The sequence below is a fragment of the Caloenas nicobarica genome, chromosome 21, assembly GCF_036013445.1.
Source record: "Caloenas nicobarica isolate bCalNic1 chromosome 21, bCalNic1.hap1, whole genome shotgun sequence".
NCBI lineage: Eukaryota > Metazoa > Chordata > Aves > Columbiformes > Columbidae > Caloenas > Caloenas nicobarica.
Genome location: NC_088265.1, coordinates 3,030,388 through 3,046,699, shown reverse-complemented (window position 1 = coordinate 3,046,699; position 16,312 = coordinate 3,030,388). Strand labels below are relative to the sequence as shown.

The window sequence follows — 16,312 nt, the reverse complement described above, 5'->3', positions numbered from 1 at the left end:
GTGACCAGGGTTGCTGGTGGGAGTTATGGCAGTAACCGATGCTCCAGCTCAAGGATTTTTATGAAGGATGCTTGAGAGACGTGGGAGCCCTGAGAGAGGGAGAGAGAGGGACATGCTGTCCTCTCCCAGCTCCACGTAGGGAGCGAAAACTGGTAATAACCCTCCTGGACACTCCCTTGGTGCCAGACCTGTTCATAGCTCCACATGGGTTTGATTTGTGAAAGAGGTTTTGCATTTTCCTGGGTTAGTCTGTTGGATATGTATTGCTAAATGTTCTATATCGAACCACCGGCCCATGCCCCAACCATCTTCTCTACACTTTTCAAGCAGAATTTCTCACAGGCCCCAATTCCCACAGAGTATAAAACTGGTAAAACACTGGCTAACTTAGCTAAGCATCAGGGATATTTACTTCAATTCACGTCTGTTTTCAAAATTTGAAGTTAAACAGAATCAAAATGGACGACTTTTCCTGGAATTAATATTACCTAGTTTCAATAACACTTACTAACAGACCGTTTGGGTGTTGCAGCTGCCTTGGTGTCATAACTTTAGGTTTCCCTGCCTGATACCTGAACAAGTCTGTCCGGCGTTGGTTCCAGCTGCAACACCCACGTGGTTTGGTGCAACCACCTCCTCCGCTTTATCTGCTGCTTCCTGCGCTTGACTTACGAAACAAGAACTCGGCCACGCGGCACCTCCGAACAAGAACCAGCGAGTTGCCGGGAGGAGTGGGGACGGCGAGTGTTACCCTGCCCAAAACACGAGCCCGTAGATGTTCCCGGTGGGTTCAGCGCTGAGCGTTTTCCACGAAGTTCCGCCATCCGATGGTACAGCTGAGAAGCGAACCAGCAGCTGCGTTTGGTTTGTCCACGGGCAGTTTTAAACCAGGCTTCCCGTTCCTGGACTGGCTCCGGTCCTGGGATAAGAGGCTTCAGAAGAAGAAAATGCAACATGTTCATTTTATGGGTGCTGCGAGGAAGGATGAAGAGGGAGAATGACTACTATAAGGTGTCCTGAGACGCGTCTTTTCATTTTAAAAATATTATCTAGCTTAGTCTGGTGCCCAGTGCCTCCCGAAGGGTTATCCAGGCTTGCCTCTGGCTTCTTTCAAGGTCTGTTGCAGTCTCTGTTTAAACTTCTCGTACTTCCTTTGCACTTGCTGGATTTTCTCCTTTTCTTCTTTGTCCAGTATCATCAAGAAGTTCTGTAGCTCCGGGATGGAGAACGCGTCCCACTGCAAAAACAGCAGAAGCAGAGGGAAAGTAAAGCACACACTGTTCACCTTATTGCATCGTCTGGCTTCATGGTGGTGGGGAGCATGTTTGCTGACAAAAACTGACTGCAAATTTATTACCCAAGTGTCCCTGGCTTCTGCTTAAATTAGTGGATTACTTATCACAGCGTTTCGCTAATCTAATTATTGAGGATTAACTCCGGGGCGGCGTTGCTTGGTTCTGTAAACAGATTATGGTTTGGCCATCAAAACCAGCCTCAGCATTTTCACAGCGCAAGTTTAATCGTTTAAAAATCAACATAATTTAGTAGCAATAAATGACCTTTTTTTTTTTTTAAGTAAGGTACAGTCCATTCAGCTGCTAATTTAAATTTGGAAGAAAGCTGGTATCATACTCGGCGTTTTAAAAGGCAAACCCAGCTGTTTCAAGGGAAACAGCCTCTGCCATACATCTCCCAGCTCTACAACGCTGCCACACGCTCCGCAACGCTAACGTTCATGTAAAAACCAAGGGAAAGGGTCAGCCACGTACCTCAACTTCCCCCGTTTCGTTTTCCTTCAGCACAAAACTGAGCACATCTGTGTCGGGGCCCGCCAGCAGCCGCAGGTACAGGGGGTACTCGGTGAGCGGGAGCTTCTGGAAGAGCACTGCAAGGGGACAGGGACATCGACCGTGAGACCTCGGCTGCCGGGGCAAGAGGGAAGCTCAGGAGGTCGATGAGAGCACGTAAAAGCGGTTCGTGCTCCTTAGGATCATGGTGAATTCACTGAGTCTCCATCACAGACCCGTAATGATCCCTTAGGGGTCTTAGGGGACTTCAGCCCCTCTCTGAAAACCAGAAATTCCCCAACAGCTTAAGCAGCGGCATCTCTCGCGGCGCTCAGGCCATTTATTCATCTGGCATTTAGGCACTGCCCGCCTGACACGCCACCCAGCCCCAGACGAACGCTTCGACGACGTTTGTGTCACACAAAACGGTCAATAAACCGCTCAGCCACAGGAAAGCTGGTGGCTCCGAGGGCGCCAACTCACCTTGCCCATCTTTCCGCATCTCCTTGAAAAGGGCAAACTTCTGCGGGTTATCCACCACCATGAACTTCTTCAGGAGCCCCTGGATCACCTCGCTCACCGTGGTCGTACTGCTGATGTGGAGCTGCTTGATGGCGTCCAGCGGCAGGTAGAAGGACGTTCTCTTGTCCGTCATCTCGGCCAAGTTCACCTCCTTGAGCGCATCGTAGATGGACTGCGGCCGGATCCCCGCCGGCACCGTCACGGGGCGGCGCAGCTTCAAATGCACTTTAATGAAACCCGTGTACGTCCCATCGTCGTTCTGAAGCAAAGGAGAAGCTGGGGATCAGGCTCTGGAGAGATTTTCCAGTCCTTCAACCCCATGAGGGACTTGCTGGTCTACAGGGCTACAGCCTGTGGGTGACTGCAGAACTTTCCAGCCCTTGGTACTGCCAGGAGGTTGAGGGTTTCTTATTAATCACGTTAAAAGTAACCAGCAATTTGGGGTTAGTCACTACTGCTTGTTCTCCTGTTGCCTCCACTCGGTCATGACTCATCCCTTCCTTGTGTCTGTGCGACCTCGTCTCATTTCAACCCAACACCATCATAAGTCAGTTATGGAAACCACTGCGTGTAATTTGTAGTTGCAATTAGGTGAGGACTGGAAGCCTCTGGGAAGGTCTCTACCCCTTGTGTTCAGCAGGATCTCGCAACCATATTCCTCACATTTTATTCCCCACTGGTGGGATTCTCACCTCTCCACGTAGTAAGTCACCATTCAAGACCAGCCTGTCTCACCACAGGTCCCTTACCCTACCCCCAGATCTACTATTTTCAGGTGTAAGCAAACACCAGGGAGTTACGTAGCTGCTGCTCTTGGAAGTTCTACAATTTAATTATTTCACTCTTTAAGAAGCTTTTCCCCCCCTCTCTGTATGATCCTGCAAAGTTTGTACCTTTGCAGTACTCCGGTTCGTAAAAGAGGCCATTCCCTTGTCTTCCCACCACATATCATCAAGTCTTTACTTACAGGTGGTGATAAGTAATTCTGCAATCAAAGCTTCAAAATATAAGACATCTACTGTGGTTCTTAGACCTCAGCTTAAACATGCCTGGCAGTGGCAGAGGAGAAAAGCGTCTCTTTCTAGAAAGGCTTTGTGTTTCTAAATCCACTTTGCGTTTCTAAATCCACTTTGCGACAGCTGCTGAACTGCAGAGTCGCAGCCCGACTTTTCCTGTGATTCATCCCCGCCAGAACGACGTGGGCTCAGCTATTCACGGCAAGTCATCCACAGCACAGCCTGCCCAGAGATTCTTGTGCCAGTCGAGCAGGGATGGAGGCAGGGAAGGGTTATCTCAAGTGTCCAGGATTAAAACTAAGGAAACCCCCAGCAGGAGAGAAAGCAGATTGCGTTAAGGAAAACAAGAACAACTCAACAGCCACAAGCCCTCTTGCCTTGGAGATGTGTTCCTACAGTCCGACTCAGTTCACAGCCTAGAGAAACCAGCACTGATCTTTCTGCACATTACCTAAATAGAGCGCAATACGTACCAGCTTCATCAACAGGCAGTTTGTAACCTTTGCATTGTATTTTTCAATTTTCTGTTTGATCTCCTGGACGGTCGGAGGCTCGGGTTTTTCTTCTTCTACCGTTTGTGTTACATTCTGAAATCAGAAGAGACAGGCTTTAGCTGTTTTACATATTGGGTAACACCGCATCTGTTCAGCTCTACTTTTGCTTGGGAAACGCAGGAACAAGGAGGCTGCGCAGCTCCTGAGCTCACGCAAGGAACGATGGTGCAGGTGGAGATGGTCCCTACAGCCAAAAGGTTAAATGTGCAGGCTGCCACATCCCTGCCCCAAACCGCCTCCGCACGCCAGGAACAGGCACTGGAGGGTAACGCAAAACCGACCGGTTAGTGAGAAACGGGCACAGGGCAGCGAAGACATCCCAGTACAAACCAGAATCCAGCATCTAAAACCCACTTGTAAAAAAAGCCACCTACCCTTGCTGGGGGTTTCTTTGCTTCTTGCAACACTACTGAAAAAAATCACATCCTATTTCTAGCATTCATGGCTCTGCCCACGCAAGGTACCCCCTTAAAAACCCTGGCTGCTCCTCAACCAGCTTCCAGCAGGTTCACCCAGGCAGAACCTGAAGTCAAATCTCTGCTGGATTACTCCTCCTTAGCACTGGAAATCATAGCTCAGAGCAGAAAAAAAAAAAAAAAAAAAAAAAAAAAAAATCAAGCAAGCAGCAAGCTGGCTGTATGAGTAATAAATCAGTCAGTGCAAACCCAGTCTGGGCATCCCAGCCCGTGTCAGAAACTGTTCAGTGTCTGACCGTGCGTGGGTTCCCCGGCAGGACGACGGCTGCTGCTGCTCACCCAGGTTTTGGGGAATTTCCCCTTTAGAGGCAAAAGGACAGATTTGGTGTGTGGGTGGGCTTTGCCTGCAGGTCAGGCATGGAAATGTCACTAATAGATAACAGGAAAACACAATCCTGTTGCGGAGACGCAGCTTGTGGGAGCTTCCCAAACGCAACCCGGGGTTTAAAACATTTAGCAGAAAGGCAATGAAGGGTTTGGATAAAGCATCCGGGTAGAACCAGGAACACGCAATTGCAGATGGTTTTCTGCAGAGACGAAGGTTTGTAGCAGCCTGGAGCGAGAGCCGGAGCCCCCGCTCCCACCTCTCATCTGCCGAGGCCACGGACACCCTAGAAAACGCAATTTCAGGACGCAATCCTCCACCACCGTATCCAGCATCACAGCAGAGCCCAGGCGCTGCGGGAACACGAGAACCAGGGAGCTCTTTTCCGAAAACCTGCTGGAAGGCAGGGAAGGATGCGCTGGCACACACGGGCAGGGATTTTGTGTGTTCCCACCCTAAGAGTTCACGTGCAGCCTCGGTGGCTGCAGAGCCCTCAAGGCTCCCAGGGCTGTCCCTGGGTGCTGGTGCTTTGTGGGGGGGCAGAGAGGAGAGGGAAACCCAGAGAAAAAAGCTAAAGCAACTGAGCCCCTGGCAGAAAGGCAGCAAGTGCTCCTGGGGACACCCCCTGCATCCCATTCCCATCCCCTGGGGACAGTGTCAACAAGCCCAAAGCAGCTACTTTAGGAAAAAAGCACCTGGTCACCTTCAGCATCCATCTAGAATAGTCTGTTGCAGAATTAATGGCTCCTGTAATCATGAGATGGAAGCGAGGACTTGTATGACCCTGAAGTAAACTGAAATCCACAAGCCGGCTAAGAAAAAGCTACTAAAAAACCATATTAAATACAGGGAGCTAAACTGACCCAGGAGTTCCCCAGCTGCATGATAAAGCCCAGCAGCCACCTTTGAGCATCCTCAGGGGAAATAACCTGCAGCAAGGAACCATTAGGAACCCCCTATATGAAGCTCATCTTGTCCTTCAAGGTCTTGACACCACTTTAGCCTGGGTTACCCGAAGCCCTTCAGCCAGGAGAGCAGGTCTCCTCCAAGCACGGCTTCCAGCATCCCAAAATCCCGACCTGCCGCGAACGAGCCTGCGCGTGTCTTGGATTTCACAGCGCTCTGCTGCCTTTCCAGAACTCGCCGCCTTCCCCCGAGACAGGCTGTGAACACATTTCGCCAGCGCTGCCTGAAACTGCGAGCGGTGCTCCCAGATTTTATGTGGGTTTGCTCAGAAGTTGGCATTAGCGGAGAGCAGAAAGTGTGAAGGGATGCGCTATCAAGGCCGGTAAGACTCAGAACGAACACTGCAACCTATAAGAAGGAAAAAAAAAAGGGAAAAAAAGCAGCTTTGGGAACAAAGCCCATCTCTTCCCAGGTAGCCCCACAGCACACAAGACAAGGAGGCAGCAAGCTGTAAATAAGCCAGTATTGCCCGAGGCTCCCCATGATATTTCTTTTAGGAAGAGAAACCCTGGTTGCAATCTGGCAAGACGGCTACAGGCCCGGGACTCGAGAGCCCCACATTGATTCAAGCGATTCCCAGGTGAGAGCTCACAATTTCTGCTCGAGTCTGGCAAACAGCACGAGACCTCTCGAAACACTGATCTGGAGCAGTAACCCAGTGGAAGAATATCGATGCTGTAGTACAGTCTCTTCATTGTTCAGTGCCCTAAGAAAATAAAAGCAAAGCTTTCCTGGGGTATTTGAGAATTACACATAAACATCCACTTATCATAACGGCAATTTCAACTCCAGAATTTGTCCAAGTCCTTCGGCACAGGCTTCACTGCAATAGGTCTTACACAGGTGCTGGGCTGGTGTGGGAGACTTTAAAAATAACGCCAAGGGCAGAGACTTTCAAAAGTAGCACTGGGGAAAAGAAACAAAATGAAAAACTACAGAAAACTTCCCTTTAAGTTAACGGAAGACGCGCACTGAGAAACCCTCCACTTCCTCCTGCCACCCACTTCAAGGTGCTGGAAACGGGCACAGCCGTGCTGCCATCCAGCAGGGCTGTCCCCACCAAAATTGCACAGCAAGTGGGGACCAGGAGACCCCCGAGACCGTCTGCTCCTGCATGCAAAGCACCTCGTAGCTGCTGCGGTAAGACGGGCTGTGCACACATGCTGCGCACGTGCGCTACACTCCATCCATGGCACAAACACAACCTGGCGCAGACCAGGAGCCATCCAGCCACGCACAGCAAAAGCAAACAGAGCGGGTCAGTCCGCCCCTGTCGCTGCAATTTGCTTCTCCCCAGCGGGGCAGGTTCCTCCCCTCTTGTGATGTTTCCAACTGAGGAAAATAGCGGATGCCAGCAATTAAGAGCCCGCGCCGATGGCACCCGGTTTCCATGGAGGACGCACGGTGCACCCAGGACTGCAGGAGCCTGGAGCGGTGCCTGTCCCCAGGGTTTCACAGCAGGTGCTAATTGCTTCGTGCTCTGGGGAAGCTCAACCCCTGGCAGCAGCCTGGCTCGGGGACACAGTGCTGGTGGCACCACGTCACCGCGTCCCCACGCAACTCCGTCAACAAACCGCTGCCCAGCCCCCAGCATCCTGCCTCCCCAATGCATGCGTCTCGACAGATCAGACGTACCTGCGGGTTTCTTGGCTTGCTCAGCCCCCTCAACTCCCCCACTGCACCCCGGTTCTCGCAAAAAGCTTCTACTCCTTCAATCAGGCAGGGGGGCGGCTGCGCTGCAGAGCTCTGCCCGGGGCAGGGGCCCCCCTGAGGCACCCAAAGCTGCTCTGCTGCTGGAGATAGAATCTTGCTCCCAGGAGCTGGAATCAGACAGTGGCTTGTTCTGCTCGGGGAGGAAGGAGGCAGCTCAGTTCCCACCCACACGAACCTTTTCCCGAGTTTCTGCCTTCCTCTGCCTGTCCCGCAGCTTCGTGATGCTCAGAGCCTGGTCCGGGAAAACACATTAGGAAAGAAACGCTGCCCATCATTTATTTATTTACCACACCTATTTGTTTTGATTAACCCAAACGTAAGCCAAAGCATCCGCAGACCCCAAGATCCACCTGCAAACAGGGCCTGAGCCAGCCCAGCAGCACCAGCACCGTGGCAAGGGGGGCACTGGAAAGGGCTGGGAAGAGAATTGCTGCTCCTTCCGTCACGTATGATCAGATCAGCTACTTCTTGCTCTTCACGAACCTACCCGGACCTCCCGCTTTGCAAAGTTTCTAGTGCAGAATATGCAATTCTGAGTGAAGGAAGAAAAACAGAAGCTATTAACCATAAACCGTTGCCACATTTCCTGTTGTACCAGGACAGGATGAAACAAGCTGCTAACAAAACAACAGCTCAGTAACTCTGCCTGTGCCTAAACCCTGGCAGTCACTCCTGGATCTGTGGCTCTCCTGGCTGGAAACTGGGGACGGCCTGGCCACGGGTCAGCACAGCAGCACGTCTGTGTGTGGTTGAGGTGCGAGTGTGGTTGAGGAGCGAGTTGAGAGTCTGTGGGTGAGAATTAAGGGGCAGGCTGGCAGGGGTGACACTGTTGTGGGTGTCTATTACAGGCCACCAGATCAGGGTGAGGAAGTTGATGAGGCCTTCTACGGGCAGCTGAGCGTGGCCTCACAGTCACAGGCCCTGGTTGTTATGGGGGATTTTAACTACCCTGATGTTTGCTGGAAGGACTACTCAGCCAGCCAGCCTCAGTCTAGGAGGTTCCTCCAGTGCATTGACGATAACTTTCTCATGCAAATGGTGGAGGAGCCGACTAGAAGAGGTGCGCTGCTGGATCTCGTCCTCGCTAACAAGGAGGGTCTGGTCGAAGCAGTAAAGGTGGGGGGCTGCCTTGGTTGCAGTGACCATGAGATGGTGGAGTTCAGAATCTCCTGTGGTGGGAGCAGAATACCGAGCAGAATTGCAACCCTGGACTTCAGCAGGGCCGACTTTGGCCTTTTCAAACAGTTGCTGGAGGGAATCCCGTGGGCAAGGCTGCTTGAAGGTAAAGGCGCCCAAGATAGTTGGTTAACTTTCAGGGACTGCTTCTACCAAGCTCAAGATCACTGCATCCCGACGCGCAGGAAGTCAAGGAAGGGAGCCAGGAGACCTGCGTGGTTAAACAGGGAACTGCTGGGCAAACTCAAGTGGAAGAGGAGGGTTTACAAATCATGGAAGGAGGGGCTGGCCACTTGGGAAGAATATAAGGCTGTTGTCAGAGGATGTAGGGAGGCAACTAGGAAAGCTAAGGCCTCCTTAGAGTTAAACCTGGCGAGAGGGGTCAAGGACAACAGGAAGAGGTTCTTCAAATACATGGCAGATAAAACTAACACCAGAGGCAATGTAGGCCCACTGATGAACGGGGTGGGTGCCCTGGTGACAGAAGATACAGAGAAGGCAGAATTACTGAATGCCTTCTTTGTCTCTGTCTACTCTGCCGGAGGCTGTCCTGAGGAGCCCCGTACCCCTGAGGCCCCAGAGGAAGGCAGGGCAATGGAGGAGTCTGCCTCAGTTGATGAGGACTGGGTTAGGGAGCAATTAAGCAATCTGGACATCCATAAATCCATGGGTCCAGATGGGATGCACCCGCGGGTGCTGAGGGAGCTGGCTGAAGTCATTGCTGGACCGCTCTCCATCATCTTTGCCAAGTCTTGGGAAACGGGAGAGGTGCCTGAGGACTGGAGGAAAGCAAATGTCACTCCGGTCTTCAAAAAGGGCAAGAAGGAGGACCCGGGCAACTATAGACCGGTCAGCCTCACCTCCATCCCTGGGAAAGTGATGGAACACCTTATCCTTGGTGCCATCTTAAGACATATCAAGGATAAGAGGGTCATCAGGGACAGTCAACATGGCTTCACCAAGGGGAAGTCGTGTTTGACCAACCTCATAGCCTTTTATGAAGACATAACAAGGTGGATTGACGATGGCAGAGCAGTAGATGTGGTCTACCTTGACTTCAGCAAAGCATTTGACACCGTCTCCCACAGCATCCTCACGGCAAAACTGAGGAAGTGTGGACTGGATGATCGGGTAGTGAGGTGGACTGCAAACTGGCTGAAGGAGAGAAGCCAGAGAGTTGTGATTAATGGGGCGGAGTCTGGTTGGAGGCCTGTATCTAGTGGAGTGCCTCAAGGGTCAGTTCTGGGACCAATACTGTTCAATATATTCATCAATGACTTGGATGAGGGAATTGAGTGTACTATCAGCAAGTTTGCTGATGACACCAAGCTGGGAGGAGTGGCTGACACGCCAGAAGGCTGTGCTGCCATCCAGCGAGATCTGGACAGGCTAGAGAGTTGGGCGGGGAAAAATTTAATGAAATATAACAAGGGGAAATGTAGAGTCTTGCATCTGGGCAGGAACAACCCCAGGTTCCAGTACAGGTTGGGGAATGACCTATTAGAGAGCAGTGTAGGGGAAAGAGACCTGGGGGTCCTGGTGGACAGCAGGATGACCATGAGCCAGCACTGTGCCCTTGTGGCCAAGAAGGCCAATGGCATCCTGGGGTGTATTAGAAGGGGGGTGGTTAGTAGGTCCAGAGAGGTTCTCCTTCCCCTCTACTCTGCCCTGGTGAGACCTCATCTGGAATATTGTGTCCAGTTCTGGGCCCCTCAGTTCAAGAAGGACAGGGAACTGCTGGAGAGAGTCCAGCGCAGGGCCACAAAGATGATTAAGGGAGTGGAGCATCTCCCTTATGAGGAAAGGCTGAGGGAGCTGGGTCTCTTTAGCTTGCAGAAGAGGAGACTGAGGGGTGACCTCATTAATGTTTATAAATATATAAAGGGTGGGTGTCACGAGGATGGAGCTAGGCTCTTCTCAGTGACAACCAACAGTAAGACAAGGGGTAATGGGTTCAAGCTGGAACACAAGAGGTTCCACTTAAATGTGAGAAGAAACTTCTTCTCAGTGAGGGTGACAGAGCACTGGAACAGGCTGCCCAGGGGGGTTGTGGATTCTCCTTCTCTGGAGACATTCAAAACCCGCCTGGACGCCTTCCTGTGTAACCTCACCTAAGTTTTCCTGCTCTGGCAGGGGGATTGGACTAGATGATCTTTTGAGGTCCCTTCCAATCCCTAACATTCTGTGATTCTGTGATTCTGTGATTCTGTGTGCCAGCCTGCAAAACCAGCACGTTCCCACCGCCCCCATCCCTCCAACCTCATGTGCAACTGGAAGGGAAGAGATGGGGAGACTGGAGCTGCCAGGATGCTTCCACTCCTGCCCTGTTCAAAACCTGGCGCAGAACATGCCGTGGATGCCAGAGCTTCACCAGCACTGCCAGCTCGCTGGCATCACTTAAAATCAGCAGGCGAGGGGTTTGCCGTCCCCTAGGAAACTGCCACAAAATAACTTGCAGGCAGTTGCGATCTGCAGCGAGACGCAGGGACCTGCGGGCTGCACAGGACCAAGCCAGGGCCACCCGCAGCAACGCAGAGAAGCGAACGTGCCCCTGTCCTCCCCCTGCCCTGCTGCGAACCGGCTCCCCTTCCTTAACCTACTTTATTTCTCAATTGTAAGAAAGAACAATTATAAGAAAGGACTTGAGCCTCATCTGGCACTTGGGCTAATGCTCGGCACGATAAAAGCCGCCCCAGAACAAGCGGCCCGGGAAGATGCAGGCGGCTGCGAGACACAATGGCCATCGCCCAGGGCTGGGACAGCCACGGTCACCACACCGGCCTCCTCTTTGCATCCTACTGCTCATCTAGTGAGCTCGTGACAGGCTAGGATGGGGGAGGTAAAAAAAAAAAACCCACCATGGGCCATCACGATTATGGTGACATACTCCAAAAAGAGCGATTCTGTGCCAAGAAAGGCAACAATGAAGCCTCCGTGACAGATTTTTGCCAGGAGAGTCATGCTCCAGGTCCAGCTGAAGAGCATCCCTTCCTACAGCCTCTCACATTGCAGAAGTCAACCCCCAACTTGAAAAGCTTTTTAAATCGAGCGAAGGCAGCAGCTCTGCACCACAGACCACCACACCGCAACATATTTCACTGCCTTTGAGAAATTCAAAAATTCAAATAAGATGCTGCGGTTTACTTTGGGGTTCAGAGGAAAAGGCAAAAGATAGAAAAGATAGGAGAGCAGTGCATCACTAGAGAAGGGGAGAAGGAACATTGCTGCATTTCAGAGAGGTGAGAAGCAAGTGAAGATGGGCTCGGTGTTTTGATTGCCATGGAGATTTCACTTAGAAACCGTTTTTTCCTGCCACATCCCTGCTGAGCAGCTGAGCAGGTTCTCCCAGGGAGCTCCATCCCAGGGGGGTCTGCGCTGGACAGGACCCCACATTGGACCCTTAATTCAGGGGCTGGTCCCATCATCCCCACCCCTGGATCCCACCCCAGATGAAACTACATTCTGTGCCTCTTGTGTTTTCTATTCTTGGACAGAAACTTGCCCCTTTCTCTCTCTCTAAACCAGGTTTCCCAGTAGCTACTGGTGCAGGACTCGAAGAGCAATTTTGCAGAGTTTTAAGCAATCACGCTTCAGGCAGGAGCCACTGAAGCCATTCAGCTGAAGAGTCAGGAAAACGCCGAGTAATACATCTCTGGGGATGAGGTCACTTCAGAGATCTAAAATGGTTCTTCACTAATGAAGAGTAATTGTGCTGATGGTTCTGAAAATAAAAAGGAATTACAAAATTCCTAGAAAGAGGTGCTTCAGACTAATACAGTTCTCTCAAGCAGAAATATCGTTTCTCTAATCACAGTGGTCAAATTTCACTCTATTTTTTTTTTTTAATGGTGGGAGGCCTGCCTGTCTCCTCCTACCCCACGTTCAACACATTTCCTGCACAGAGATTGTTTCCTAGGTCTTTTAAGACATGCAGCCCTACGTTATCTGGATTTAGCTTATTCCTGCCCAGTGCAGGGTATTCCCCTGGCTGCAAGTTGATGTTTTTAGCCCATGGCCAGGAGCAGGTACCATCCTTGGTGGCGAAAAGCAACGCTGCTGCCACACGCAGCTCTTGCAGTGGTGGAAACATCACTCAAGAGAAGATGCCACGTAAAAAAACGGGGACAAGGAGCGAAGCAAAACCCAGGGGAGATGTCCACCTCGGGGCTGTGCCTGTCCCCTGGCCCTCTGCTCTGCTGGCTGCTCCCCGGACACACGTTCTCCTTGCTGCTCTCCATCCACCATCCAGCCCAGCCTCCCTAGACCAACACCACCACCACCTCCTCCTCCATCCCACCACGCTCCAGCACCAGCTCCATCCAGAGCTGAGGTCCAGCCTTCCCGCTCCTGCAGGACCTGCGCCAGGAGCCCCCAAAACCCTTCTCCCACCAAGGCCTGAGGATGGTTTCCACCCTCAGCTGGTGAAACACGAGGACCCACCTCTGCACACAGACACATCACACAACATCGTTTGCTTGAGCAGCAGATTTTGCGTGTGTTGTTTTGTTGGTTTTATCTTTTCTTTTTTTTTTTTTTTTCCATGCACAGGAACCATTTCCTCCCCATAACACCAAACCCCCAAAAGGCTCCATCTTGCAGACACGAGGTCTCCTGCCCACACCAGCCACATCCAGGTGAGAAACTGGGCAAAATGGGCCACAGCAGCCCCCGACCCCTCTGCAAGGGAGAGCTCCTGAGCACGAATGCATTCAGGTCGACTTTGAAAGGTAGCTGAGGATCTGCAGCACCCTGGCTCAAAAAGAACAGAATTAAACCGGCGCGGGGTGCAGCGCCTATCGCACTAACACCGAGCCCTTTTACATCTCCTACACAAATGAATCATCGAATGACATTTAAAAACCCAGCAGTACCGGTCGGTTAATCATAGCGAGAGGGAGCTGCTGGCTAACAGGGAATATCCCATGTTAAACCCGAGGGAGAATTTCTTCAAAGAAATAAAAATAAAATTACCAGTCGACTTAAACGCTCCCCCAGACCAAGCTCCCCCCAAGGAGAACCACCCCAGGTCACGGGGAGAGCCCTCCTGACGCCAAAAGCTGAACCGCAAAGCGCCTGCTGAGGATTTTGGCTCGGCAGCCTCGGGTGTGCAAATATAAGCAGAGCCTGAGCAGGAGCGAGTCAATGCTGATGGTTTGCAGGGGAATTTCTAAGTGAAAAAGCTGCTCCCCAGGCCAGATCTCATCTCGGGCTCTTGTTCCTGAGCGAAACCCCCACTTCCGCAGCAGCACCCGCTCGCCTTCTCCTTTTATGCTCAGTTCTGGTTGGGGCCCCAAAGTTTGATGGGGACTTTTTTTTTCAAACAAAAAAAAACAACACTCTTAAAAAAACATGAAGCAGCCTTGTCAATGTTACTGATACAGAAATCTCATCCTGGGGTAAAACGCTGCACAGCCAAGCACTCCATCCAAGGCAGATCCATGCACCCAGACAAGGACCAGATTCATTGCTGTGTTCGTAAGTTTGCAGATTAATTTAATGCTGTAACTTTCCCATCTCCCTATCCACCTGTCAGGTGCAATTTTCACCAACGGTGCATATTTTGCGAGAACAAACCACAGGTCCCTGGCCAGGAGCCTGCCCCACGGAGGGCAGCTGGGAGGGTTGCTGCCTGCCCCCCGCCCCCAAAGCTGCAAAAACACATTTGGAGTTGGCTCCTCCACCGTGGATCCCTCGGGAAGGGGCCAACCAGGCATGCGAAAGGTTGAAACGTGGCTGAGAAAAACCTGCAGCGGTGCAGACCCCCTGCACGGCATGGGGAGTCTGCAAGAGGCAGGTAGAGCCCTCCTCCCTGCCAGCAGCTCTGCCCTCGCTCCAGCTGCAAGCTAATTTTGGCAGCACCTGCAGCCAAACGTGCAGGAACACTGACATCTCCCCCCTGGCCAGCAAACCCCCCCACCTCCCAGCCAGCACATCCCTTTGCACTAGTTTTATTTAAGCTGTTACCTTGGCAGGGACCTTGCTCGGCGTGCTCCGGAAGAAAGAGGTTTTTGCCGTGAAAAAGCAATCCTCGAGGTCTTCATCCAAGCTGCAGTACCCGCTGCTCATGCTGCTGCCGATGGGTCATCGAAGCCCAGCGGACGCGAGAGGCCGAGCGCGCACGGAGCTCACCGGGGGGCTCGGGGGGCCGCTGACCATGGGCGATCCCCGCTCGGGCTCCCGCGCCAGCAGCGAGCCGGCTCTCACATCCTCAGCTCGCCGGCACTTATCTGCAATAGCTCCTTCTGCTCATCCTCCAGAGCCAGCGGAGCTATTTCTCTTTAACAGGCAGCCGTGCCGGGTAACCCTTCCCTCTCCTCCTCCACCCGCCTCCCTGCGTGGCGGCGCGGGGGCAGCATGGAAGGGGCAGAGCTGCCAGTGTGCTCCCCCGGCTCTTGGCACCCCGGGGTTCGCTCACCACCCGCTGTCTGGTCCCTCGGGCGCAGCATCGCCTCCCCTTCCTGCGCTCGCACCGCGCGGCCCCGCCGCTTCCTCTTGCAAAATTTCTCACCCCACGGCATCGAGGCGCTGGGTTTGGCCCTGGGCACTGCCCGGTCCCCGGGTACCCCCAGCACATTCTTTGCTACCTGAAACAGGTTGCCACGGCTCGCTGGATGCTTGCTCCTTCCCTGTTAGCGCATCCTCAAGAGCTGCGTTGCATCTGATGTCTTAGGGAAGCAAGCCAGGGCTGGACCAAGCCTAGCCACGCTGCTAAAGCTGATGGGGAAGGGGGGAAGCTGGCGAGGACGCGGCCTCAGACCCTCCTCGGGGTGTCAGGAGCCCCTGGTCACCACTCTCGGGAGGCAGCGGGTGCCTCTCTGCTCTGCAGCTAATTTTAGAGCAGCGAGAGCTATTTCAGCAGCGTTGGCACCCGGCTGAGGCAGCTTTGATTGCAGCCCAGGAAAACGCCGTTCTGCTCCTTGGTTCCGTTTGCAAGAAGCAATCGCCCCAGACTGATTAAAATGCTGTGTTGGCCTCAGGAAGAGCCTCAGAGCAACAGCATCATCCCTGCTCCCCTCTGCCCCCGCAGACCTGCAAAGACCCATCCCCAGAGCTGCCTCTTCCATCCTGCTCTCCCCCGGCCCCTCCAGAGCCATCGCCACCCCGCTAATACTCTACCTTTTACCCAGCAGCTTTTAAAGCCGCTGCAACCTTGCTCCTTGGAAATCACAGGGGTTTTTGGAGAGCCAGGAATGGCTCTGCTCCCCACGGGATCATCCTCCCTCGGTGGGGGCTGATCCGGGGGATGCAGCACATCCCAGCACAGGCTCTCTGCACCCACCCGAAACCCAGCGTGTGTCCAGGAGCAGGTTGAGGGGACTAAAGCAAAGCCTGACGCACCAAGTTAAAAAGGACTCTGCTTAGGCAATGCGGTATTAATGTACACGCGTACACGCTAACAATTCTCCACCCTACCTCAGAAAAGGAAGCGGGAACAAAGCCTGAGAGTATTGTGCCACTGAATAAATCCATTCTATGCCCACACTTTGAATACTTCACGCAAGACCTGGCCAGCCTATCCAATAAAGAATAAAGAATCGCTAGAGTTAGCGCGAAGGACAGGGCAGAACAGAGGTACAGGGCGGTCTCCGTGCCTGGGGTCAGCCTAGAGCTGGAAAGGAAGGGCTAGAAAGAGCATAGATGTGATGGAGAGCTACGAAATCGTAGGAGGTGTTTCCACGCAGGCTGCAGCAAGTTTAACACCAAACGGAGTGCTTTTCCAGGCCATGCATAATCAGATTTGCAGAATCTCACCATTGCTAAGTGCTATTTTTCCACC

At 52.6% G+C, this 16,312-nt stretch overlaps 1 protein-coding gene across 1 annotated transcript; it reads right to left on the bottom strand.

Moving 5' to 3' along the window:
* Window positions 1-349: 349 nt before the first annotated feature.
* On the bottom strand, window positions 350-14,701 carry RASSF5 (Ras association domain family member 5). The gene is made up of 5 exons (XM_065649344.1): window positions 14,500-14,701; window positions 3,799-3,912; window positions 2,271-2,568; window positions 1,770-1,885; window positions 350-1,237 (listed from the first exon to the last, which is right to left on the bottom strand). The coding sequence occupies exons 1-5, from the start codon at window positions 14,599-14,601 to the stop codon at window positions 1,085-1,087; spliced, it is 783 nt and encodes a 260-aa protein (XP_065505416.1). The 5' UTR covers window positions 14,602-14,701; the 3' UTR covers window positions 350-1,084.
* Window positions 14,702-16,312: the final 1,611 nt, after the last annotated feature.

Coding starts and splice junctions, on each gene's coding strand:
- RASSF5 (XM_065649344.1), bottom strand. CDS start 14,601: ATGAGCAGCGGGTACTGCAGCTTGGATGAAGACCTCGAGGATTGCTTT. Junction 1,886..2,270: donor GATGCGGAAAGATGGGCAAG/GTGAGTTGGCGC, acceptor GTCCCCTTGCAG/TGCTCTTCCAGAAGCTCCCG. Junction 1,238..1,769: donor ACGAAACGGGGGAAGTTGAG/GTACGTGGCTGA, acceptor CTGTTTTTGCAG/TGGGACGCGTTCTCCATCCC.